The sequence below is a fragment of the Delphinapterus leucas genome, chromosome X, assembly GCF_059928025.1.
Source record: "Delphinapterus leucas isolate spDelLeu-1000000601 "Yukka" chromosome X, BTC_Dleu_Yukka2, whole genome shotgun sequence".
NCBI classification, from domain to species: domain Eukaryota; kingdom Metazoa; phylum Chordata; class Mammalia; order Artiodactyla; family Monodontidae; genus Delphinapterus; species Delphinapterus leucas.
The window spans coordinates 1,628,218-1,651,211 of NC_143150.1; the positions used below are offsets into that span (position 1 = coordinate 1,628,218).

Consider the following 22,994-nt stretch of genomic DNA (forward strand, 5'->3'; position numbering starts at 1 on the left):
TTTTCAGCGTGGTATTGTTTATGACAGTAAAAAGACCAGTAACAACCCAAACGCCCGCTAGCAGCAGACAAGTTTGATCCACAGTGGTGCAGCCGCCAGTGGAACAGCACACGGCCCATGAGAGCAGCACCGCACTGTGCCAGGCGGCCGGGACGAAGGGTCCTGCCCGTCTCAGCCTGGGAATCAGTTGTCTGGGAGCCCTGGCCTGGGCTCTTGGCTTCCCCAGCACAGGTGAAAGAAGAGCGAACCCCGGAGTCAAGCAGACAGAACAAACAGAAAAAGCAGAGCATCGCGCCTATCTGGGGCTCTGTGTGCCCTAAAAGAGGTGAACCAGCGGACGGGGACGTAAGGCCCTGCGGCTAGGTCTCGGGGCTCAGAGAAGGGGCCCAACCTCTGTCACCCAGCCCCTAATTCAGGACCAGGCAGACAGGAGAGGAAAGCAACAGATTGCACTGTCCTGGGCTGGGTGTCGGTAGGCAGCCCTACTCGATGCACTCCATGACGTGTATCTGCAGGGTGTCCATGTCAGGAGCCTGATACTGGCACTTGGGGCAGCAGAAGTTGGGCGGCTCTTCAGGGGGGCTTCTCCTCTGGCTGGGCAGGGCCAGGTGAAAGGAGTGATGAGCTGGGGAAAGAGAATAGGCACTGGTGGGGGCGGGCTTCTTGTGTGTCCCCTTGCACAAACTGCAGGGAAGGGCCAAGGCAGAAAGTGCCGAGATACCTTGGTTCCAGTGACCTGGGTCCCCACCGCTAGCGCCTCCCCTTTAGCCCCGCCCCCAGGGGCGGTACCGCTGGGGAGGAGGGGCCAGGGGCCGGTGCGAGCTCCCTGGAGCTCTCTCGCTGGGTTCCAGGATCCTCAGCACCTCCTCCCAGCACCCTGCCTCCCCAGCCCTCCCCCTGCAGCTCCCTCACCTGGGGCAGGGGCTAAGGGGGGCTGGGAGACCTCTACATGCCGCTTCCTCATGTCTTCGATCCTTTGAGAAAAGAAACCGTCCGATCAGTACGTATGAGTCAATCTCCATCACGTACAAAGCTGATAGAAGGACGAGGCGCGAGGCGGGGAGAGGGAGGCCAGCTCCCCCTAACCTGACAGGCCCGGTACCCGCTGCCACTCCCCGTGGGTCCCGCGCTCCGAGGCCCACCTGGCCGACTCCTGACAGCTGGTCTTCAGCCTGTTGTGCTCCCTCTGCAGCTGCTCCAGCTGCGCCTGCAGGAACTCCTTCTTCTCAGCCAGCTTCTCCCGGGCCTGCCTCTCAGCCTGGAAATCCGCCTTGTAGATATCCGCCTGGCAAAGCCAAGACAGGGGCAGTGCCCACTCTCCATCAGCCACACACCGGACACTCCACGGCAGCCACGGGGGCCGGGGGAAGGCAGAGCCCGCTCCTGTTCTCCCAGAGCCCACGGCACGAAGACAGTCACCCCAGAGGCATCGAGGGTTCAAGGAACACTGCGAGGGACTCAAAGAGCTTCCGAGAGGCCAGTGCAAAGCGCCGCCAGAGGCATGCCAGGTCCCAGCGCCAGTGGCCCGGTCTGCTCACCCGCACGCAGGCCACAGAGGAGAGCCCTCACCTGGGCTTTCAGCACCGGAACCGTCTCCATCACAGTCTTGTGTTGCTCAGCCTCTTCCTTCAGTTTGTCGATCAGCTCCTGTTTAGCCACCAGGGCCTCCTCTGCCTGCTTGAGCTGCTGCTTGAGATCTTCCAGCTGCAATCCCTAGATGTGGGTGATGGGGAGCTGACAGAGCCTGATCTGGCTCAGCCTTGGGGCAGGGCTGCCCCCAGGCCGGCTGCCGCTCCAGGAAAGCAGAACCAAGAGGAACGAGAGATCGGGCCCAGCCAGCCCGTGCTATGCAGGGCCCAGGAAAGGCAGAGGCTGGAGGGGACCTCGAGGTCATCTGGCACAACCGCCCCCCAGGCCGACATTCCCTTCCCAGCTGGACAGTCCTCCGACCCCTCAAAGGACGGGGGCCACACTCCCTCCTGAGGCCACGTGCTGCACACTGAGCCAGTCTCATGCACTAATGCTCCACCATGTGCCCGCTAAGCCGAGGCCCGTCGGTCCTTCCGCTCTGCCACCTGGTCGAGGGTCTGCTGGTCCCTCACGGATGCCCCGCCCCCCCCCACAGCCCCACACACAGACGCACACACACACCACCAAGCCTTCCCTCTGGAGATCAAAGGGACACGCTTTCCTAACTAACTCTTCCTCATGGGACCCACTTTTCAGGCTTTACCCTTATAAGTCTCTTCCAGGTATGTTCAGGTTTGACTACATCCTTCTTAAAATGTGATCACTAGAAGCCGCACTCGGTATAAGTCTGACGAGGACAAACTAGAAAAGGGGTATCAGCCACCTTCAACACTGGTATGGAAACATTCCCAGGGAAATCTGGGGACGCCTGGCGGGAGGGACCAGCTGCAGAGACAAGCGTGGTCCTGCCCACAGGCGGAGCATCTGGAGGCGCCGCCTAGTCCAACATGGGCTGCAAACAACACAGCCCAAGTGTCCCCGCCTCCCCACTGCCTGTCCTGAGCCATCACCCCAGAGCCCTGACAAAGCTCTAGGTCGAATCGAGGATCCCTCTCCAAAGCCAGCTGTGTGAGTCTGTTAAGGTAGGGCCTTGAGTTCCAGTATCCCTGAGCTGAGGGAGTCAGCCCCAGGCCAGCAGCCCAGGAGACGCCGCCACCATGTCCACTCGGCTCCACTCACTGCTCACCATGCTGCTCTTGATGTGGCTGTCATACTCTTGGAAGAGCTGGTGATAGGCCACCTGCAGCTGGGCCAGCTTCCTCCTACGGAAAAGGAGCTGAGGCTGGAGAACCACCTTGTGCTGACCCAGCCACAGCTCTTACTGCTTCCAACTCCACCCTCTTCCTTGTCGTCATGGCCACAGACCAGAATGTGGCTTTCAGGGTGCCTGTGTGCCTGGAAGGCCGTCAGCTCTGAGGTAAGCTTTGCTACCTATTTCATATCATTTTCCATCAATCTGGCATTTCAAAATGTACACAAAGAAATGTTTATAATAAAACAGAGCTGTCCTGTACTGTTCAAAAAAGTCAAGTTCAAGAAAAACAGAGAAAAGCAGGAGGACTGTTCTAGATTAAAGAAGACTCAAAAGACACGCCAACAAGGAGAAGGTAGGATCCCAGATGGGACGCTGTTGACATGTGGACCGGAGAGCGAACAATGTCACCCTCTGAAAGCCGGATCGTTGGGGTGTGACAACGGTAAGGGACAGCATTGGGCCCTCCCCACCGGCCGGGCCCTGGAAGGGCTCCCAGGAGGCAGCGGCCCACTCACTTCTCCTCCGAGGCAGCCTGGCGCTCCATGCGCAGGGCGGCGTCCATGCTCTGGTTCTGCAGGCGCAGCTGGTCCACCTGCACGCTGTGCTGCTGCTGCAGCGCCTCGCGCTCGCTCTCCAGCTGCCGGGCCTGCTCGCTGGCAGCCCGGACCCTGGCGAGGGCATGGGCGGTCACAGAGGGCCCGTAGCAGGACCCTCCTGTGCTCCCAGCATCTCCGCCACGCTGCACAGGGGCAGGGACAAGTCACGGCACAGTGGGACCAAGGGGGGGGGGAACAAGTCACAGAGAGGTGGGACCAAGGGGGTCCTCCAGGCGTCACAGCGGACACACTATCACTGGAAACAGGGACAACTGCAGGGCAGCCGAATGGGGGCAGGGTCGGGCTGATGGCGGCCCCCAGAGAAGCCCTTTGGAAGGCGAAGGAGGTGGTCCCAGGGGAGAGGAGCCCCAGGGAACTGCCCATTGGGTTGCGACATGTGGGCGCTGGGGGCCCTGGCCAGAGCCATCTCAGTGGATGGGCTGGGAGGGACTGGGAGGAAAGCAGGTGGAGACAGCCAGCAAAGAGAGCCTTTCTGGAAGCTGGAGAGGGAGAAGGTGAGAAATGGGGCAGGGCAGGGGGAGGTGGAGGGGAGGCAGGGTCAGTGCTCAGAGGCTCTCTGCCGACCAGTCACAGCTCCAGAAGTGGCGAGGGGGCGCAGGCCCGTCTGGGCCCCGGGGTCCGCACCTGCACGAAGAGCCTTGCGCCTGCCCACCCAGGAGACAGCAGCAGCCTCAGCAGAGAATTCCCGGTGCCCTGTCCCATGGCGCAGTGACAGCTCAGCTCTCCTCAGCTACCTCCAGCCCGCCATCTCCCTGCCCCACATCCCTACGTCCACACAGCTCCCTGCGCGACGACAGTGGCTGCTTCCCGGTGGGGGAGGCTACTGGGGATGCTCTTGTCTCACCGTGTGCACACGCCCACCCAAATCTACTGAACACAGGGCCCCATCTGGGAGCCGACAAAAGCTAGTGGCTGCCACTGTCAGCAGATGTGACAGGCCAGGGCTCAAAGGGCAGCCGTGTGCATTAAGTCTGAGGCCACTTAAATGGCCACGCCGAACGACGGGAGATGCGGGCAGGCTTCCTGCCCCGAGCCGTCCAGCTCAGCACGTACATGCTCAGCCACGGAGACGGGGGCGGGGGACAGGAAAGGAGGGTGCCCAAGAGCCTACAATTGCTGGAGTAACGCCCTTGCAGGGTCATTAAGTGACCAAAGTTGGCTTCTTTCATGTGCATAGAAAAAAGATAGGCGGGGAAGACCCAAAAGCGCCCTAAAAATTACACGTGCCTTTTTGAAACCCGGAGGGACAGAAGCGTGTACGGGAAACAGCAGAATGCGAAGAGCCAGGGGCCAGCAGGCTCAGCCTTCCGCGGCCTCCCTTTCGCCGTCTTCTTTCTAGAGGGCAGCGCGCTTACACGCTGTCACCCCTGCCTGCTCCTCCAGCCTCCTTCACAAAGGCACCCCCGACACCGCCCAGGGCACCCCGATCACCTCCCGCGCTGGGAGAGCTGGGGCCACCTCTGTCGCCTGGACCCATCTTTCTGGACGGCAGCAGCCGGGCGGCGTGAGAACCACTGAAACATCCGTGCCCTTTGACCCAATGACCCCACTTACAGGAACCTCCCTCTGCAGGAGAGAGTGACTGGTGGACCTGAGGCTGCCAGCTTTGTAAGGGCCGGCTTGCAAGGCTGGCCCCGGGGTGGTGCCCAGGCAGTGGGCTGGTGCGAGTGCCCTGCATCAACAAGACACTTTCCCTACTGATAAGGGTGGTCCCTGTGCCTGGACTCTGGCACCACAGGGTCGTTTAGGAGGCGCACCTGCTTTCCTCTGGGAATCGGGAAGTTTGGCACGTGCCGGGCAGCGACCAGCCCTCAATGAAACCTGGGGCGCTGAGTCTCGAGTGGGCTCCCTGGGTCTCCAGGGAGGCATCTGTCACTGCCGGAGAAGGGAGAGTGCTCGGCTGGCCCCTCATGGGAGGGAGAGGGGAAGCCGAAGGTGTGGGGTTCTCCACCCCCGACCCGCGTCTTCCGTCCTTGGGGGTGCTGGCGCGTGCCCTGTCCCTGTCATCAACCTCAGCCGGGAGGGCACTGGAGTGCTTTCCTGCAGGTCACGGGGGTGCTCTTCCCCACTGCCCAGCAAATGCCCCCTCAGGAAATAATCCAAACTCCAGCAAAAGGTCAGAGAGGCCAGAAGTGCCACTGCGACTCAGGTCCTGGACACCCAGTCCACAGCCCCACCACACACCTGCCCCACGCCCGTGTGCTCCCATCCATCCTGTCACAGAGGAACTCTCTGGAAGCCCCTGAATGGCCTCATTCTTCTCGGGCACCCTGACAACGGCCTCCAGGCTGGTTTTCCCTCCCTACTCACCTGCCCTCCAAAGCCTGCCACTCCTTGGTGGCGGCCTCCAAGCGACTCTGGCTCTCCTGCAGCTCCCCCAGCAAGGATGTCACCTGGGCTTTCACTGAGGCCTTGTCCTCGGCCATCTGCTGCATGAAAAAAAGCCACCTCCTGTCGGCGATGCTTCCCTACCAGCTGCTCACCCCTGGCAGCCCCAAGCCCCAGGGCAGCTGAAAGCACTGAGATGGGTCCCCCGAGGGCTCCCCTCGCACCCTCAGCACCCCTACTCATCTCACCTCTCACCTCTGGAAGCTTCTCCCCCCCAGCGAGGCAACTGAAGCGGTGGAAAGGGATCAAGTCCCATGAGCCCCCACTCCAAGCCCCTCCTCATCCCTGCAGATGGGGCAACAGGAGACCCAGGGACACAGGAGCACGGAGGTGCCTCGAGTCTCACAAGGCTGACAACCAGGCCACGAGGGCTGAGCCCAGCAGGAGTCTGTGTGCCTCCGTCATCAAACTGTCCAGATCCCGGTCCCCTGAGACCTCGGGCTGCTCAAGCCAAGGGTACAGCCCCGGTCTTCTCCATACCCGGCCCCTCCGCAGTAACCCCTCGGTAGGAACCAGCACCCCTGTGCTCCCGGCCGTACACACGGCCCCACCCACCATCCTTCTCAAGGGCAGTCTCAGGGCTGCGTCTCCTCGCCAGCTATACGCGCACGATGATGACCTGCTCCGTCTCAAGGCTTTCAGTACCCTCCACGGACTGAGGGCTTCCAGATTCCTCCCTCCAGGACAGACTTCCCTCCGGCACCCCAGCTTAGCTACCCAACTGCCTGCCCAGCTTCTCCACATTGAGGCCCGGAGGCTGCAGTAAGCTTTCCCCAAAGGGACCACAAAGCAGGGGGCTTAAGACAACAGAAACGGATTGCCTTCTAGAGGCCGGGAGTCCAAGAGTAAGGTGTCGACGGGGCTGGTTCCTCCTGAGGGCCCTTGGCTGTAGCAGCCTCCATCGTCACATGACCATCTTCCCTGGGTGTCTGTTTCTCTTCTTTGAAACATACCAGTCATTGGATTTAGGCCCATCCTAAGCCAGTGTGACCTCACCTTAACTTGATTACATCTGCAAACACGCCATTTCTAAATAAGGTCACATTCTGAGGTCCCAGGGGTTAGGATATGGGCATTTCTTTTGGGGGAACATAATTCAACCCATAACACCCCTACACTAGACAGGAATCCAGATAATGTCTCACACTAGCACAGCACCTTCCCACGGTTCCTGTCACACTCAGGATCAAAGCCCAAATCCTTCACTGGCTTACTAATCCCACATGATTAGCCCCACCATGACTCTGCCCTCCTCAGCCCCTATCCACTCTGCCCCAGCCATGTTTGCCTCTTCGGTCTTCCCTGAACATCACAGACATGCTCCTGCCTCAGGACCTTTGCACATGCTTTCTCCACCTCTAAAACAGTCTTTCCCCAGATACCCACGTGTATTCCAGTCCTGACTAGATGGCACCCCGGTGAGGCCTTCCCCATCTAGTCCATCCTCCAGTTAGCGGCACAAAGCCTTGGAGTCTTCTCTGCCTCTCACAGCTCACATCGGATCCACCAGGAAATCCTGTCAAAATGTTTCTTAGAATCTATTTGATGACACTAAGCAGGTAACGGTAACTACTTTAGGTGTGATGGTGGTATTGTTCTTATGCTTCTTAGAGATGCACACTGAAATATTTACAGACGAAACTATGAGGTGTCTGGAATTTGGTTCAAAATAATGGGGGAACTCCTAGGTATCTACCTGAAAGAAATGAAAACCCATGTCCACACAGGAATGTTCACAGCAGCATTACTCCTAACAGCCAGAGTGGAAACGACCCAAATGTCCATCAAATGACGACTGATAAACAAAACGTAGTCTCTCCATACACTGGAATATCATCCAGCCATAAAGTGAAATGAGGTACTTGGACAGACTACAGCGTGGATGAACCTCAAAAAATATGATGCTGGGACTTCCCTGGTGACGCAGTGGTTAGGACTCTGAGGTCCAATGCAGGGGGCCCAGGTTCGATCCCTGGTCAGGGAACTAGATCCCACAGGCATGTTGCAAGTAAGAATTCGCATGTCAATAGGGAGGGTGGGGGGGAGGGAGACGCAAGAGGGAAGAGATATGGGAACATATGTATATGTATAACTGATTCACTTTGTTATAAAGCAGAAACTAACACACCATTGTAAGGCAATTATACTCCAATAAAGATGTTAAAAAAATTAAAAAAAGAATTCGCATGCCATGACTAAGGAGCCCACCTGCCACAACTAAGACCTGGTGCAACCAAATAAATAAATAAGTAAATATTATTTAAAAAAAAAAAAAACGTGATGCTGAGTGAAAGCAGCCAGACATGAGAGCCACACGGTGGATCCTACTCACAGGAGACGCCCAGAGCAGGCAAACACAGACAGGAAGGTGAGCATGTGCCCGGGGCTGGGGAGTGACTGCTTGTGGGGACGGGCTTTCTCCTTGGGATGGTGACAATGTTTTGGAAGCAGATGGAGGTGATGGTTGGACAACTCTGTGACTATACTAAAAACTACTGAATTCTACACTTTCAAGGGGTGAATTTCATGGTATGTTGAGTTTTATCCTGGAAGAGCTGTTGGAAAAAACTCCAGCCTGTGGCTCTACCACTTTCTCCAGGGACGGGCACTCAGCTATGCCCAGGTTTTTGCTGGGGTCACCGTCTTATCCCCATCACCTGTTGTCCATGTGCAGGAGTTTCTCTTACGTATACCAGGGGTGCAACTGATGAGCTGGGGGTGACCTAAATTTTCAACTTGAAGAGAAAAATGCCAAATAGTTTTTCAAAGCAGCGGCACTGGGGCTTCCCTGGTGGCGCAGTGGTTGAGAGTCCGCCTGCCGGTGCAGAGGACGCGGGTTCGTGCCCCGGTCCGGGAGGGACCCACATGCCGCGGAGCGGCTGGGCCCGTGAGCCGTGGCCGCTGAGCCTGCGCGTCCGGAGCCTGTGCTCCGCAACGGGAGAGGCCACAACGGTGAGAGGCCCGCGTACCGCAAAAAAAAAAAAAAAAAAAAAAAGCAGTGGCACCAACTGATGCTGCCAACAGCAACATGAAGCCATGGCCCCTCCAATACCCGCTACTGTCAGACTTGTCAGCTAGAAATAGGGCTTTGGCAGTGGCTCTGATCGCTACCGCGAAGCCAGCATCCCATCATGTGAGCACGGGGCAGGCGGATGCTCTGAAGGCATCCTGAGAACAGCAGCCTTCTCCTCACTTCTGCGCCGAGTACAGCAGTTCAGGATTATAGTGGCTTTACCGATGGCCCCAAAGTGACATGGCCATGGCCTAACCCCCAGTACCTGTACATGGGACCTGATTTAGAGACAGGGTCTCTCCAGATGTGACCAACTTAAGATGAGATCGTATTGGAGGAGGGTGGGCCCCTGATCCAGTGACTGCTGAGAACTACAAAAGACTCGGACACTCGAGCAAACTCTAGAGTGGCTTCTTGCAGCCTAAGGTCACGACCCTGGGCCGGCCCAGCCCCCTTTTGAGTTCCTGTCTGAGAAAAGAAGGCTGGCAAAAGAATGTACTGTTTGCTCCAGCCAACACCTAACCTAGACCCCCACCATCCTCAGAGCCTTTCCTAAGAGGGCTCCCAACATGTGAATCCTTCCTCTGTCCCTTTGAGGCAACCCAGGAGTCTTTCTCGGGGACCTGAGAGCCATTCCTCTGAAACGAAATCCTCAGGAAGGATAGGGGCTCAGTCTGCCTGTGTCTGCGTGGGATGGAATCCTAACTTCCAGAACTGACTCCCGGGGTGGACGCCGCTGACCTCACCGCACTGACACTGACCCACCCCGCGTGGGTTTTCACTTGAGCCCCTGCTCGCTGCCCCCACCTCACTCTCCCTTCAAATCGCCAGCAATTCTGTGCCCATCAGAAGAGTGCGCAGCACCTTCCCCTGCTGTCGGTAGTTACCAAACAAAACCTGTTTTTACCCCTTTACCTAATGGCCGGCTGAGCTGCTCTTTGCCACCAGTGTCTTCATAAGAGGAGGAGAGATGCCCAGACACGTGGGGAGAAGGCCCCATGACAGTGTGTTTGCAAACCAAGGGACGCCAAGTCCTGCCAGCCAGCACCCGAGGCTGGGAGAGAGGCCTTGGCCAGATCCTGCCCTCATCTTGATCTTGGACTTCCGGCCTCCAGAACTGGGAGACAATACGTTTCTGTGGCTTAAAACTACCCAGTTTGTGGTACTTTGTTACAGCAGCTCCAGGAACCTAACACACCTCCCCGAGGGCCCCCACCAGGCAGTCTACACCACCAGGGTGATTTGGGGCGGGGCCCCAGGCCACATGTACCACCTTGACCTGCGGGGCACAGAGACCCGGTAACTCAGGTCAGTCACGTGGGTGCCCCAGGCCTCCAGGACCGACCCCCACTCAAGTCCCCGGACCGCACCACTCACGGGAGCTTCCCTGGTGGTGGTACCCGTGCGTGCCATCACATGTGGCCCAGCCTCTCCTGGACCCGCCCTCTGTTCCTTTTATCTTTGCTAATTCCAACCTGCATCCCTCCTGGGTGACTAAGCCTAACGCCATGGCCACGAGGACAATGGCTTTTCCCAACTCCAGGAGCCCCCCTCCACGACCCCGAGCACAGTCCCTGCGGGTCCGGGGCAGGCAGCGGTGGCCCGCTACCTGCTGGCATGTCTTGAGGCGCTCCACCTCCTGCAGGGCCTGCTCCCTCTGCCGGTGCAGCTCCCGCTTCTCCAGGCTCAGCCTCTCCACCAGGTCCCGGGCCTCCTGGAACTTCTGCATGAGGAAGGCCTTCTCCTCCCTCTGGCTGCCCTGGAAACGCTGCAGCTCCTCGCAGCGTTCCCGCAGCATCTGGTTGCTCTGGCGGATGGCATCTGCAGAGGTGGCAGGGGGCAGGTGAGCCCGGTGGCCGCGGCCTCCACCACCCCGCGGCCTCTCCCACCCTGACAACTTCCAAACACTCCCTTCACTTCGCCAAGCGCTTTCGAAGTCAACTACGCAAATGACGTGCCCCCAGTGTCTCCAAGATATTAACCACGTCAGCTTCACTTGAAAGCATGTGTCCGGGAGTTCCCTAGTGGCCTAGTGGTTAGGATTCCAGGCTTTCGCTCTCAGGGAGTGGGTTCAATCCCTGGTTGGGGAACTGAGATCCCACCGGCCGCACATGGCAGCCAAAAAAAGAAAAAGAAAAAAGCACGTTGTCAAATGCCACTTTCTTAGCAAGTGACTCTGGAACTCATCTGCCCTCCGTGTGGGTCAGAGGTGGGCCGCCCTGGGGCCCTGGGTCACTGCCTTCGGGATCAGACTCGGGGGCACAGCCACCAGAACAAACTTGCCCGTGGCACTGCTGGCCACAGACCAGGGTGGGCGGGTGAGAAGCCTTGGAGCAGGCCACTTAGCCACCTCTCTGAGCCTCACCATCCTCATGTCCATGTTCAACGGGGACAAGCACACTCATCTCACACGATGAGGAAAGGTAAACAAAAAAGCAGCCAAAGTGCCTGGTTTTCAAGACAACCTCAAGAACCAGTCCATCCTCCTTTCCCCGGGCAGTCAGCAGGGCCTAAGAAAAGGAAAGCCACACACCTGGGGACACCCCAGGCAGCAGAAATCCGTTGAGAGTGACAGAACTGATCCATGGCATGCAAAGGTTCTAGCCACCACAGAGCTGGACAAGAGGGGGACAGGCAGTAGCTTCAGGCCCCGCTCTGGTCAAAACCCCCAACGAGCTAACTGGTGCCTGCTGATGGAACATTCTTTTGCCGGAACCATAGTGGCTCCTGAGCCTGGCTCCAAAGCCACCTTCTGCGCCCCACTGTCCCCTGCCTCAGGTTCCTCACCAGCCCCCACCAAGGCTCAGCTCAGCTCACACGCAACTTCTGTTTTTAACTGAGGTACAATTCACAGAACACCAAATTCACCACTTGAACTATTTTAAAGTATACAGTCATTCAGTGGCTATAGTATATTCACCAAGCTGTGCACCCATCACCTCTATCTAGCTCCAGAACATTTCCATCTTCCAAAAGAAACCTCATACCCACTGGCAGTCACTTCCCCTCTGGCCCCAGACACTGGCGCCCACTCATGCTTCTCACTGGACTCGCCACATCAATGGACTCCTACACCAGGTAGAAACAACTTCTACCATGAAGCTTATCCACAAATACTCCAAACAAATCCTACGTCCTCCCTCCTGCCCCCTCCTCCATGGACACAATCACAAGCATCACAGGGGCAGACACCTCGGGCCCTGGGGGTTTGGACCAGGGCCTGATACACTGCAGCCGTATAAGCAGAAACGTGCAGAGCCCGAGCTCCCTGGGGGGCAGCTGGGGGTCCATGGTGCCTGCCTGGCCAGCCTGCCACACTCTCACCCCCGAGTCCCCTTTGCCAGAGTGCTGTCCTGGGGATGAGCAGAGACTACGCACATAGCTATGGAGGGTGAGCTGTCTCCCTGCCCCTCAACCTGGCTGCCAGCTCTATGTGGCCCCAACACAGTAGGACATTTGATGACATCTGGGGATACTGATGGTTGTCTTAACTGAAGGGGTGCTATTGGCACCTCGTGGGTAGAGGCCAGGGATGCTGCTCAACACGCCACAGTGCCCAGAACAACCTCTAGATGTCTGAGCGCTGAGGGGGAGGACCCTGTCCTCAAGCAGGTAGGTCCCAGCCCTCTGTGCGTGAATCAGGGCTGTCTCCAAAGCAGGCCAGCGCTCCAAAAGACCAAGCAGCCCCTAAGTGGCCAGCTGGCCACGCTGGACCCTTTCCATCCTGCAAGAGAAGGCGACTCATCTCCACAGAAAAAGAGACACATATTCTGGGCACAAGTTTGGTGCCTGCCTGCAGGGCCTCAGCCAGCACCAGTCTCTGAGGCCTACAGGGCACGTGACCCAGCAGCACAGGGCCCCACGTGACATCCCATCACACCAGAGGATGCACTGTCCAGCAGAGGGGTGGGGGAGTGGTCCCATGACTGTGGCCTCCACTGCTTATGTCACACGCCAACCTGCCCGCCAGCTTGGACAGTGGACGGCTGAGTGAAAATAACCAAGGCCCTGTCCTCTGGGATATGGTGTACACAAAGACTGCGACCTTTATAAGCCCTGAGTTGCCAACAGGAACCAGGATGAAGCAGAAGTGGCCATGTGCCCCATCACTCCCCGTGACCCACCCGGGGAGTCTGTGCCGCCCATCTCCACCTGCAGCTCTGGGCTCGGCAGTGTAGAAGGTCCTCACAGCACAAAACACAAGAGTCTCACTGAGTGAGAAGCAGGGGCGTCGCCTGGGCACCTGGGGCTACCGTACCCAAGGAGCGGCACGCCAGACGAGGAGCACCCGGGGCACGACCACCAAGGGGGGAGGGCTGTCTCACGCGAAGCAGGCAGGAGTGGGTCACACCCCAGGGCAGCCACACCAGGTGAGGGGCGTGATGAGACGGCCCCTGGGGCCTGGAGAAGCTGCCCCCGATGCAGGTGAGGACATGGACAGTGAGTGAGTGGGGGCTGTGATGGCGATGGGGAGGGGGCGGCCCGGAAGGTACTCGAACCCGGCCACCTGGGGGGTGGGTGCTGCTGGAGGACAGCCCTCAGCTCCGGTATCTTCGAGGAGCGGCCCGCCGGGCTCATGCCCCGCCCACAGGGCCTGGACGCCCCTTTTCCAAAGCAGCCCACTGGTCCTTCTCAGGGACGTCACGCCCATTCCCAGAGCGGACCACAGCCCCTTTCTGGAGCAGGTCACGCCCCCTCCCCAGGATAGCCACGCCCCTCCCGGAATAACCTCGCTCCTTCCCAGGATAGCCTCGCCCCTTCCCACGAGAGCCAGTGCTTAATGACTGATCAGTACGGAGACACAGGGGCCCTGGCCGCGTTGGCCCAAGTGGGACAACGCAGAAGGGTCATTCCCGCTCCAGAGCTCCTTGTAGGGCTGGCCTGCACTGCGGCCCAGCTTCTCCCTCCGCCCTCCCCTGCTTCTTCACTGCCCTGCCCTTCCCCTCCCCTCCCCAGTGTTACTCCTAAGAGGACTCTAAATAAACGTCCTGCATGCCACTCTGTATCTCAAAGTCCACTTCCAGGGATTCCCACCTGAAACAAAGAGGAAGGGTGGCTGAGCTTCAGTCCCTAACTGACCCACTCCAGTCCCAGTCAATGCAGAGGGGCAGGTGAGTGGGATAATCCTTCCCCCAGCAGTGCCGGGTCCCCGGACATTTTACTCCACACACCCGCTGTCTCCCTCACCTCGGAGCTCTTGATTCTCCTCCAGACAGCGCTGGAAGGTCTCAGGAGCAGCCTGCTCTGAAGGCAGGTGGAGCATGGCTGGCTTCCCCAGAGAAGACTCTTCACCCAGCACGTCCTGGTCCCCTGCCGGGCCGCCACTAGGCTGCACCATCTCACACAGTGGACTCTTCCAAGGGGGCCTGCTCATCCAACACGTCAGGGTCTGAAACAGAGAGCCAGCAGAGGCATCACGTGAGGAGGCCTATGCAGAATTCTCCCACCCTGCAGGCCGGGGAGGAGTTCGGGCGCCACCCTTTAAGCAGAATGACGAGCACTGTGCCAAGCGGAAAAGGATGCTAAGAGGTGGCACATACTCCCATTCCAAAGGGAGGTACAGGCATTTATGTGGCGCTTGGAAAGGTCACGGTTCAGCACTGGTTGTAAACTGTGCCTAGCACTATCTCCAGGCTGTGACCTGAGGAACTTCACCAGAGAGGAGAAATCACGGAGATTATTTTTGGAGGGAGGTGCCAGTGTGCCGGGAATCGTACCCCGACACCTACACCTCCAAGCAGGAGTGGAGGGTGCTGGCCTCTCACCTAGTGTACTGAGTGGAATGATGGCCCCCAATAAGGTATGTCCACGCCCTGACCCCCAGAACCTGTGACTGTGACCTGACTTGGCAAAAGGGTCTTTGCAGATGTAATAAAGTTAAGGATCTGCAGATGAGATCATCCTGGATGAGAGTGGCCCTAAATCCAATGGCAGGGTCCTTATAAGACACAGAAGAGCAGAGATACAGACGCAGAGCAGAAGCCACGTGAAGATGGAGGCAGAGATGGGAGGGATGCGGCCACAAGCCAAGTGGCACCTGGAGCCCCCAGAAGCTGGAAGAGGCAGGAAGAACCCTCCCCTGGAACCTCCAAAGGAAGCACGGCCCTGCCAACACCTCGATCTCAGGCTTCTGGTCTCCAGAGCTGGGAGAGGATAAATTTCTGTTGTTTTCAGCCCCCTGGCTTGTGGAAATTTCCCACAGCAGCCCTAGGAAGTCCATACACCAAGTAAGAGGGGCTTCACTCAGAGCCTGATGAGTGTTCCCTGGACCTGAGGGGCCGAGGCGGACATCTAGCATCTGACGTGTACTGAAGCATCTGAAAGTGGGAGCTGGGCTCACAGCCGAAGAGAGAGTGGCAGACACAGGCTGAGCTGTTTGCGTTCTCTTGTGAACTAGGGTATAGAGAGGGAGGCTATGCTGGACAGCAGCAGCCTGGAGCCCTTTTAAGTCCTGACCAAGAAGATTGACTACATGGAGGAGGAGGCCAATCCCAACAGAAGTTTCCAGGAGTAGGGCCTGAGCTTCAGCCAGAGACTCGAACACCAAGTGAGCCTGGACGTTTCACTATTACACTGATACTTACCTGAACACCCTCCTGACCCACCAGCAGTATCTGACGGATCGCTGGTCCCTGATTCCAGAACAGCCCACTCTCCTGGTTCTCCTCCTGCCTCATGGGCTGCCCCTGCTCTGGCTCTTTCACTGGACCATCCTCGTCAGCCCAGCCCTTCACATGGCAGTGCCCAGGGCTCTGTTCTGGGATCTTTTCTCTAACTCCAGTCACTCCAATACTAATTCCATCCAGACCCAAAGCTGTAACCCTCATCTTAATGCTGATGATACCCCAAATCAGAACTCCTTCCTGAACTCCAAACTAACACATCAAACTCCACATCTCCACTTGGGTATCTAGTCATCCTCTCAAAACTAATGTCTCGGGCTTCCCTGGTGGCGCAGTGGTTGGGAGTCCGCCTGCCGATGCAGGGGACACGGGTTCGTGCCCTGGTCCGGGAAGATCCCACGTGCCGCGGCGCAGCTGGGCCCGTGAGCCATGGCCGCTGAGCCTGCGCGTCCGGAGCCTGTGCTCCACAACGGGAGAGGCCACAACAGTGAGAGGCCTGCATACCGCAAAAAAAACAAAAACAAACAAAAAAAAAACTAACGTCTCTAAAACTGCACTCCTGACAGTTCCCAGAAGCCAGCTCACCCACGGCCTTCCTTATTAGCAGTTGGTGGCAAATCCATCCTCCAGTTAGCAGGACAAAACCTAGGAGTCCTTCTTGAGTCCTCTCTGCTGCTCACAGCTCACGTCAGATCCATCAGGAAATCCTGTCAAAATGTATCTTAGAATTTATTTGATGATGCTAAGCAAATAATGGTAACTATTTTAGGTGTGATAGTGGTATTGTGGTTAGGTTTCTTTCAAAGTCATTTCTTAGAGATGCACACTGAAATATTTGTGGACGAAATTACACTGTCTGGAATTTGGTTCAAAATAATGGGGGAACTCCTAGGTATCTACCTGAAAGAAATGAAAACCTGTGTCCACACAGGGATGTTCACAGCAGCATTACTCCTAACAGCCAGAGTGGAAACGACCCAAATGTCCATCAAATGACGACTGATAAACAAAATCTAGTACGTTCCCACACTACAACATTATGCTAAGAGAAAGAAACAAGTCACAAAAGACCACATATTATATGATTCCATTTATGTGAAATGTCCAGAATCGGCAAATACATAGAGACTAGTGGATGCTTAGAGCTGGGGTAGATGGGGTGATGGGGGTGATGGCTGAAGTTTATGGGATTTCTTTTTGGAGTGATGAAAATGTTCTGGAATTAATGGTGATGGTCGTGCAAGTCTGTGAATATACCAGCAAATTGTACACTTTAAATGGGTGAATTGTAAGGTATATGAATTATATGTCAATAAAGCTATTTTTGAAAATAACAGAATACTGTGAGGGGTATAAATTAAACAAAAGTAGCCACGAGTTGGTAACTGTTGAAGCTGGGAAGTGGATACATTGGATTTACCAGACTATTCTTTCTACTTTTGAACATCTTTGAAATTTTACATAATAAAATGATCAGAGCAGCATCGTCTCTCACCTGGATTACTACAATAACCTCCTAACAGGTCACCCTGCTCCTACCCTTGCCCCCTACAGTCTGTTCTCCCCACCGCGCCAATCAGCGAACAATCAGCTGAACAATCAGCCTAAAAGGTGACTCTGATCACATTCCTCTTCTACTCGGATCCCTACCATGGTGTCTCATTGCCCATCGCGTAAAACTCAAAGACCCTACAACCCGCCTACAAGGCCGTGAACTATCTGGTCCCCCATGGCTTCCACTCTAAGTACTCTCCCCTCGCTCACTCTACTCCAGGTATAGTGGCCGCCTTAATGAGTTCCTCGAACATGCCAGGATGGCCCATTCATCCTCAAGTCACAGAAATGATATGAGGTCCGGGAGACAGTCACCTTTTGCAAAAGGAGCAAAATGAGGCACATGAGTTAAGATACTTAGCTGCCAAGTTATATTTGAGGCCTTTTTAAAGAACTTAACCTCAAATGCAGTCAAGTTTGATGAACAGAAAATGTCTCCGAACTAGAAGAGTCATTCACAAACTAGGGGTGTGGTCAGACTCCGCCGTGGTGGAGGAAGAAGAGGCAGGAACAGTCCCGCTCGCCGCTAAAGTAACCTGAGTCCTAAATCGGCTGGGCTCGGCCCCTGGTCTAGAAGCTGGCGGCAGAACCTGGCTGGGGCCCAACAGGAGGGGGAAGCCTGGTCGTCCGGGGGGGGGCGGTCTCGGAGGCAGCGGAACACCCACCGATGGTACCCTGTCTTCAGAAAAGAGGACCACACCTGTCAGCAGAGTCGGTCCGACGTGAGAAAGGCGGGAGTGGCGGGCCCCGAGCGCTCCTCGGACCCCGATGCTCCGAGAAAGCCTGGGTTCCGCGGTAGCCCTTCCTTTCTCCCGCTGCCAAATTCCCACTTCCGGCTTCCGGTGTCGTAGCTGTGGGATCCGGAAGTAAAACACTCAGGCCCCGACCCCGGCCGGCCGGCGAGAGGTGTGAGGGAGGCTGCCTCAGACCGAAACCCGAGCCCGGCAGCCTCGGCTGGCCCTCAGGACGTTCCCCAGTAATATGCGTCGCGACCCGCATTCCCCCTTGTCTCTCCGTCGGCTGCATCCAGCCTCGGGGCGTTTGGCTGCCCCGCCCCCGTTAGGGGAGGAGCCACGACGAGGCTATCATCTAATAGGGCCGGTTTGACCTGATCCGGCGACCGGTCCAGCGAGGGGACGGGGCTGCTGAAGGCCCCGCCCACAAACAAGGTCGAGGGGCGTGACCACGCGGCCGGCGGAAGTGGAGCCCTTCGCGAGGGCGCGGGACCTCCCAGGGAACGGGAGAAAGCCGGACTATAGGGGCGGGGTCGGGCCGGGGATGGGCACGCGGGCAAGCAGCAGAGAGCAGCACGCGGACTCTCGAAGCATCGGGGACACGGTGCAGCGGCGGCGGGTAAAGGAGGCAGCTCGTAGCCCGGCGGCCAGCGCAGGTGCTCAAAGGGCAGAGTGGGCCAGGGCTGGGCCCTCGCACAGGGTCTGCTGGGGGGGGGGGGGGGGGGGGCGGCCTGGAATGCGCGCGCACCTGCCCGCCCCTTGGCCCTCCCTGCCCCTCGAGGGAGGGGCCTGCAGAGGCCCCACCCGCGCGTCTCGCCTGAGGCTGGTCAGCTCAGACCAGGTGCCCGCCCCCGCCGGTTAAATGGGCCGGCGGGGAGTAGCCCCCGGAAACTGTCGGGAACTCCGGGGCTGCGAGCGCGACGGGCGGCAGCGTCGAAGCACAGGTAACTGAGTGGGCGGTCGCGGCGCTGCGAGGCACTTTGATTTCCAGTACTTGGGAACGGAGCAAAATCGAGAGGGTCTTAGCCGATCTCACAGTCCCCTGCATCCCCGCCCCCCCGCCACACTGGACACGGGGCTTGCCGGTGTCTCGCAGCGTGGCAGGAGGAGGGCTGGAGCTACACTCCATCAGCTGCACAATCTAGCATGCTCCAGCTCATTGTGGAGTTTCCGCCTGAACCCCGGGTGAGATAGTCTTAAGCAGGTCGTACAATGCTACAGTAGGGTTTTATTCAGTCCCCCAGAGCGGAGGCCCTAGTAGGAATTCACTAATGCTTTGGGTAATTTTGTAACATACACCATGAAAGAAGGTTGCCCAGAGAGTATGGCCAGAGCCCAGGGCCAGCAGTTTCTAACCTCCCAAACGTCCTGCTCCCCAGCCATTCACAGTGAGTGATTTCAATAATCAGGCACCAGCTGGGTGAGAGCCCAAAGGACCCCTCCAGAAAGGGGCCAGCTTCTCAATGCTCTTCTGTTCTCCTGCCTTGTTAACCAGTTTTTCTTCCACCAGAGAGCATCATGGCAGGGCAGGTGGCTCTGAGCCGGACCCAGGTGTGCGGGATCCTGCGGGAAGAGCTGTACCAGGGCGATGCTTTCCATCAGGCTGATACGCATATCTTTATCATCATGGGTGCATCGGTGAGTCTCCCCCAGGCCCCACATCGTAGAAGCAGCAGACTTAGAGCGTGACGTTGCTTCAGTTCCCTTCCCTTTAGGTACCTGGGCTTTCCCAACTGATTGTCGTCGGGTCCCTCGGGCTCTGCTCGGTTGGGCTCTCGCTGTTGCCCTTGCTCATGTGCCACTCCTCCTGCCACCACCCAGTATACACACACCGCGAGGCATTTCTGAAGTCCGTGTGCAGCCATTGACTGTAGACCTATGTCCTGGAGCTGGGAGGTCCTTAGAGACTGTCTGGTTGGACTTCCTCCTCCACAGGGAAAACTGAGATGCAAACAGGGGAAGCGATTGATTCTGGGAGTATGTTTTCCAAACCTGTTTCTGACTTGACAGATGTCACACAGTTAGATCCAGAGGTAGGATTCGAGGCTGGATCTCTGCCTTATCTCTCTACCGTCAAGTTCCCTGAGGAAAAACACTCAACCTTTCTTGAAATACCATCTCTTTGCCCCAGCTTCCAAGGCCTGCTGAGGAACTGAGACCAGCCCCATTGTCTAGCCAGTGGAACTGCCACTTTTCTCTGATCAGAAAGGCCAAAGAGTAGAAGCAAAGTCAGAAGTAAAGCACGCTGACCATACGTGATGAGGGTGGGGGAACAGGAGAGGGAGGGTGGGTCCTCAGAGAGCCATGACCCCTGACTGAAGCACTCTCCCCACGTGCCGTGTGGAAACAAGATCTACCCAGTGGTAAGACATGAGCAGGGGCTGGGGAGCTGTCAGGGTTTCATCTCAAAGTGAAAGTGGTCTCTTTTCTCTTTTCACTTTTCACCGTGGACTTGACCAAGAATCTGCTACCCGTGATATGAGCATCTTTGCTGGTAACTTATTATATAAACCTCAAGCGAGAGTTCTACCCAAACTAGTCAGCTCTTGGCGGGGCAGACATTGTCTCTCTGTGACTTCCACACCACTGTCCCCTCAGCTCTGGAGGAACTCGGCTCTTCGTTCATGTGTCGTAACACACCACCGTGCTTTGCAGAGCCTGCCTCCTGCCAGTTTTGTGATTCTCTTCAGAACTTGGAAAAGCGAGCCAGAATGCAGGGCTCTGCCAGTGGGAGGGAAGGAAGGTCACCCCAAACACTGTCCCCTGACCCCCTGTCACCCAGGACTGGGGGGTGCCCAGGAGGAGCACACGGAGCAGGCCTGGCCCCCACCCTGGCCCCGGCCTCATCCCCTTAGAGGAGCCAGAAACCTTAACACCTGGGACCTTGTCTAAGAAATAGGTTGGGGGAGAAAGTAACTCAGGATTATTTTTCCTCCTTCCCCCCCCCTCCGTCCCCATACCGGCCTGCCACAGGATGCTCCAACAGAGGGTCCCAGGCCTCAGTAAATGGCATATGACCCCAGGCCCTCAACACTTAGATACCTCATTGAGAGCATCCAAGTTTGCTCTGTGGCCTGGGGCAGGTGTCTTTCCTTCTCTGAACCTCATTGTCTCCACTTAGCAACTGAGGTCTTCTGAAGCAAGTGTGGAGGGCCCTGGGGCTCTGCTGAGCTGATTCTGTGACTCCACTGCCTTCATGTGGGATGGGCTTGGGCTTAGGCAACTTTGTTTCTTTGCCAACAGTAGGGTTCCCCTTTGCTCTCCTCTGCTGTGGGAGCAATAACCAGAGGCCTCTAGAGCAGAAGTGGGAAGTGCCTCTCCAGCAGGGTGGAGTGGGGGAGGAGGAGGGTCCTTGAGGAAGAGCCCTTGTGTATTTCTCCCTCCTCCTGTTCCGGGTGCGGGGGGGTGTCCCTGCAAGGGCAGCACCTAGAAGAGCTCCCACCTAGCCCAGCTGGGAGGCTTCCTCCCTCCTCCCTCCCCCCTCCCTCCTCCTCCTCGTGGGAACTGTGCTGGGGGCCGGAACCCAAGGTGAGTGCATGTGACAGCAGACACTGCCAGGCCTTCATGTTCCCAGGGCCATGGAACAGAGCCTTCCTCTCAGAAGGACGAGCGGACGCAGAGCCCCTGGGGCAGGCTGGGCTGCAGGGCCGTCCTCTGCCCCCTCTCCTCCCTGGGCCGCTTACCCAACCGTCGCCCGCATGCCCAGCTTCCTTCCTGGGCGTGTCCTGAGGCTGGCTCGTGGACTTACCGATGGGCTTTCAGCCACTCTCTTCTCCCTGCTCTGAGACCACTATCTCCCTTCTCAGGACTCCCACCCTCGGCTGGGAAGGGAGTGGAGGTACTTACTGTCCCAGTCCAGAGAGCTCTGGAATGAAAGAGCTCAGTTTCTCCTTATAGACCAGCATTGGGAGAGGAACCTGGGGCCTGGCAGATCGCATGTGTCCTCTCCCAGGCTGGAGCCACTTTCCCCCCACAGTGGACGGAGAGAGCAATCGGGGCGAGAGAAAGAGAACAGGACTGGGAGCCCCCTCGGGCAAGATTGGCTCACTGCATGGTCCTCAGCACGTCCCTCGCCTCTCTGGGCCTCGGTTTCCCCACCTGGACCACGAGGGCTGTGGGCTCGATCGGTGCTCAGGTCCCATCCCAGTGATGGGCCCGTGCATGGCATGATCTGGCAGCCTCAGCCCTCCCTCTCCTCGGGGTGTTTCTGGGCTGCCTCCCCTCTTAGGGCGATAAGATTCTTGCTGTGTCATGATGACTCTGGCACTCCCCCAAAGGCCTGATGATTCATGAGCCCCAGGGAGTAGGAGGGAGGCCCTTTTGTTGGTTTTGCAGCCCAGCCTGCCTCAGCAGCCCCAGGGTCTCACCCCAGTGGCTGGGATCCAGCTGGGCCCCAGCAGAGCTGCGCTCCACCCCAGGACCTGGGCGATCCTTGACCCGGGTGGCCCTAGTGGGACAGGGATAGCCCACCCCTTCCTGGCCTCCAGCTGGCAGCCGGCCTCTGCATTCTCTGCCGCGCCCCTCCACCCTAAAAGCCTCCGAGACCGAGACCGAGGGTTTATAAAACTGGAGACTGAGGTCAGACCTGGGTGGTGACACGCAGGTGGCGGCCCACGGCCCTTGGCTGACAGCTGGAAATTTGAATCAGGTACTGCTTCTGCTACATCACCATGTGTCCCCAGGCATGTCCCTCCCTGCTGTGGTCCTCGGGAGCCCCATCATCGCCCCCACCATGTACAGCGTGCTCTCTTCCCACAGTGGTTCTGGTAGCGGAGTCCAGCCCAGGCTGGTGGGGAGGGTGGGCCTCCCCGGGCCCCTGCCCCCACTGTCCTGGGTCCTACCTCGTCTTTCCGTCGGGTGACTCGGAGCCCAACAGGCCACTGGTTGCAGGGCTGAGCTGAACAAGGCGAGCAGGCTCTATCGCTAGTTAATCCCAAAGGGACCAGCGAGAGCAGTGGGGTGTGGGGCGCCGTGAGTCAGGCAGGACGCTGGGCCCGCTGGGCCCGGCGGGCAGCCTGCTGGAATTTGATCGGAAGCAAACATTCCACTTGGCCAGGAAGGCGGGAGGTGGCTGTGGGCCGTGGTGCTGGTCGTTTCTCCCGGCCAGTCCCCGACAAGCCCGGGAGGAGACGGGGCCCACCGAGCCCCAGGGACCAGAGTGGAGTCTCCCACCGGCCCGGTCCCAGTGATGAAGAAGCAGGAAGCAGGCGCCGATGGGCCCTGGGAGGAGGGGGCCGCAGCTGGGGGCTACTGGGCTCGGGGGCAGCTCGAGGCCCCGGC

The 22,994-nt window shown here is 57.8% G+C and overlaps 2 protein-coding genes across 9 annotated transcripts in view; one reads left to right on the forward strand and one right to left on the reverse strand.

Moving 5' to 3' along the window:
- IKBKG (inhibitor of nuclear factor kappa B kinase regulatory subunit gamma) lies at nt 1-22,575 on the reverse strand. 7 transcript variants are annotated; one of them, XM_022566630.3, is made up of 10 exons: nt 22,556-22,575; nt 13,991-14,192; nt 10,413-10,624; nt 5,713-5,831; nt 3,301-3,453; nt 2,717-2,792; nt 1,570-1,713; nt 1,143-1,285; nt 913-974; nt 1-625 (listed from the first exon to the last, which is right to left on the reverse strand). In XM_022566630.3, the coding sequence occupies exons 2-10, from the start codon at nt 14,175-14,177 to the stop codon at nt 483-485; spliced, it is 1,239 nt and encodes a 412-aa protein (XP_022422338.1). In that variant the 5' UTR covers nt 14,178-14,192; nt 22,556-22,575; the 3' UTR covers nt 1-482. The 7 variants fall into 7 exon arrangements, with proteins under 7 accessions (XP_022422338.1, XP_022422340.1, XP_022422336.1 ...); XM_022566632.3 differs by lacking the exon at nt 22,556-22,575 and adding an exon at nt 17,646-17,855 and having other exon boundaries at nt 5,713-5,828; XM_022566628.3 differs by lacking the exon at nt 22,556-22,575 and adding an exon at nt 17,646-17,855.
- G6PD (glucose-6-phosphate dehydrogenase) overlaps nt 18,242-22,994 on the forward strand; it is a 12,655-nt gene continuing 7,902 nt past the window's right edge. Inside the window, exons 1-2 of one of the 2 annotated variants that reach the window (XM_022566624.3) lie at nt 18,242-18,370; nt 19,225-19,352. In XM_022566624.3, coding sequence (XP_022422332.1) covers nt 18,259-18,370; nt 19,225-19,352 — 240 coding nt within the window. In that variant the 5' untranslated portion in view covers nt 18,242-18,258. Of the gene's footprint in view, nt 18,371-18,530; nt 18,659-19,224; nt 19,353-22,994 lie in introns of those variants that run through there. The other variant, XM_022566625.2, reaches the window with a different exon arrangement.

What these genes read in the sequence shown, in the direction of transcription:
- IKBKG (XM_022566630.3), bottom strand. Translation starts at nt 14,177, where the DNA reads ATGAGCAGGCCCCCTTGGAAGAGTCCACTGTGTGAGATGGTGCAGCCT. An exon ending in TGGCAGGCTTTGGAGGGCAG is followed by an intron (nt 3,454 to 5,712) that starts GTGAGTAGGGAG and finishes TGCCCTCGCCAG; the next exon opens with GGTCCGGGCTGCCAGCGAGC. An exon ending in CAGGCTGCCTCGGAGGAGAA is followed by an intron (nt 2,793 to 3,300) that starts GTGAGTGGGCCG and finishes CCTTTTCCGTAG; the next exon opens with GAGGAAGCTGGCCCAGCTGC.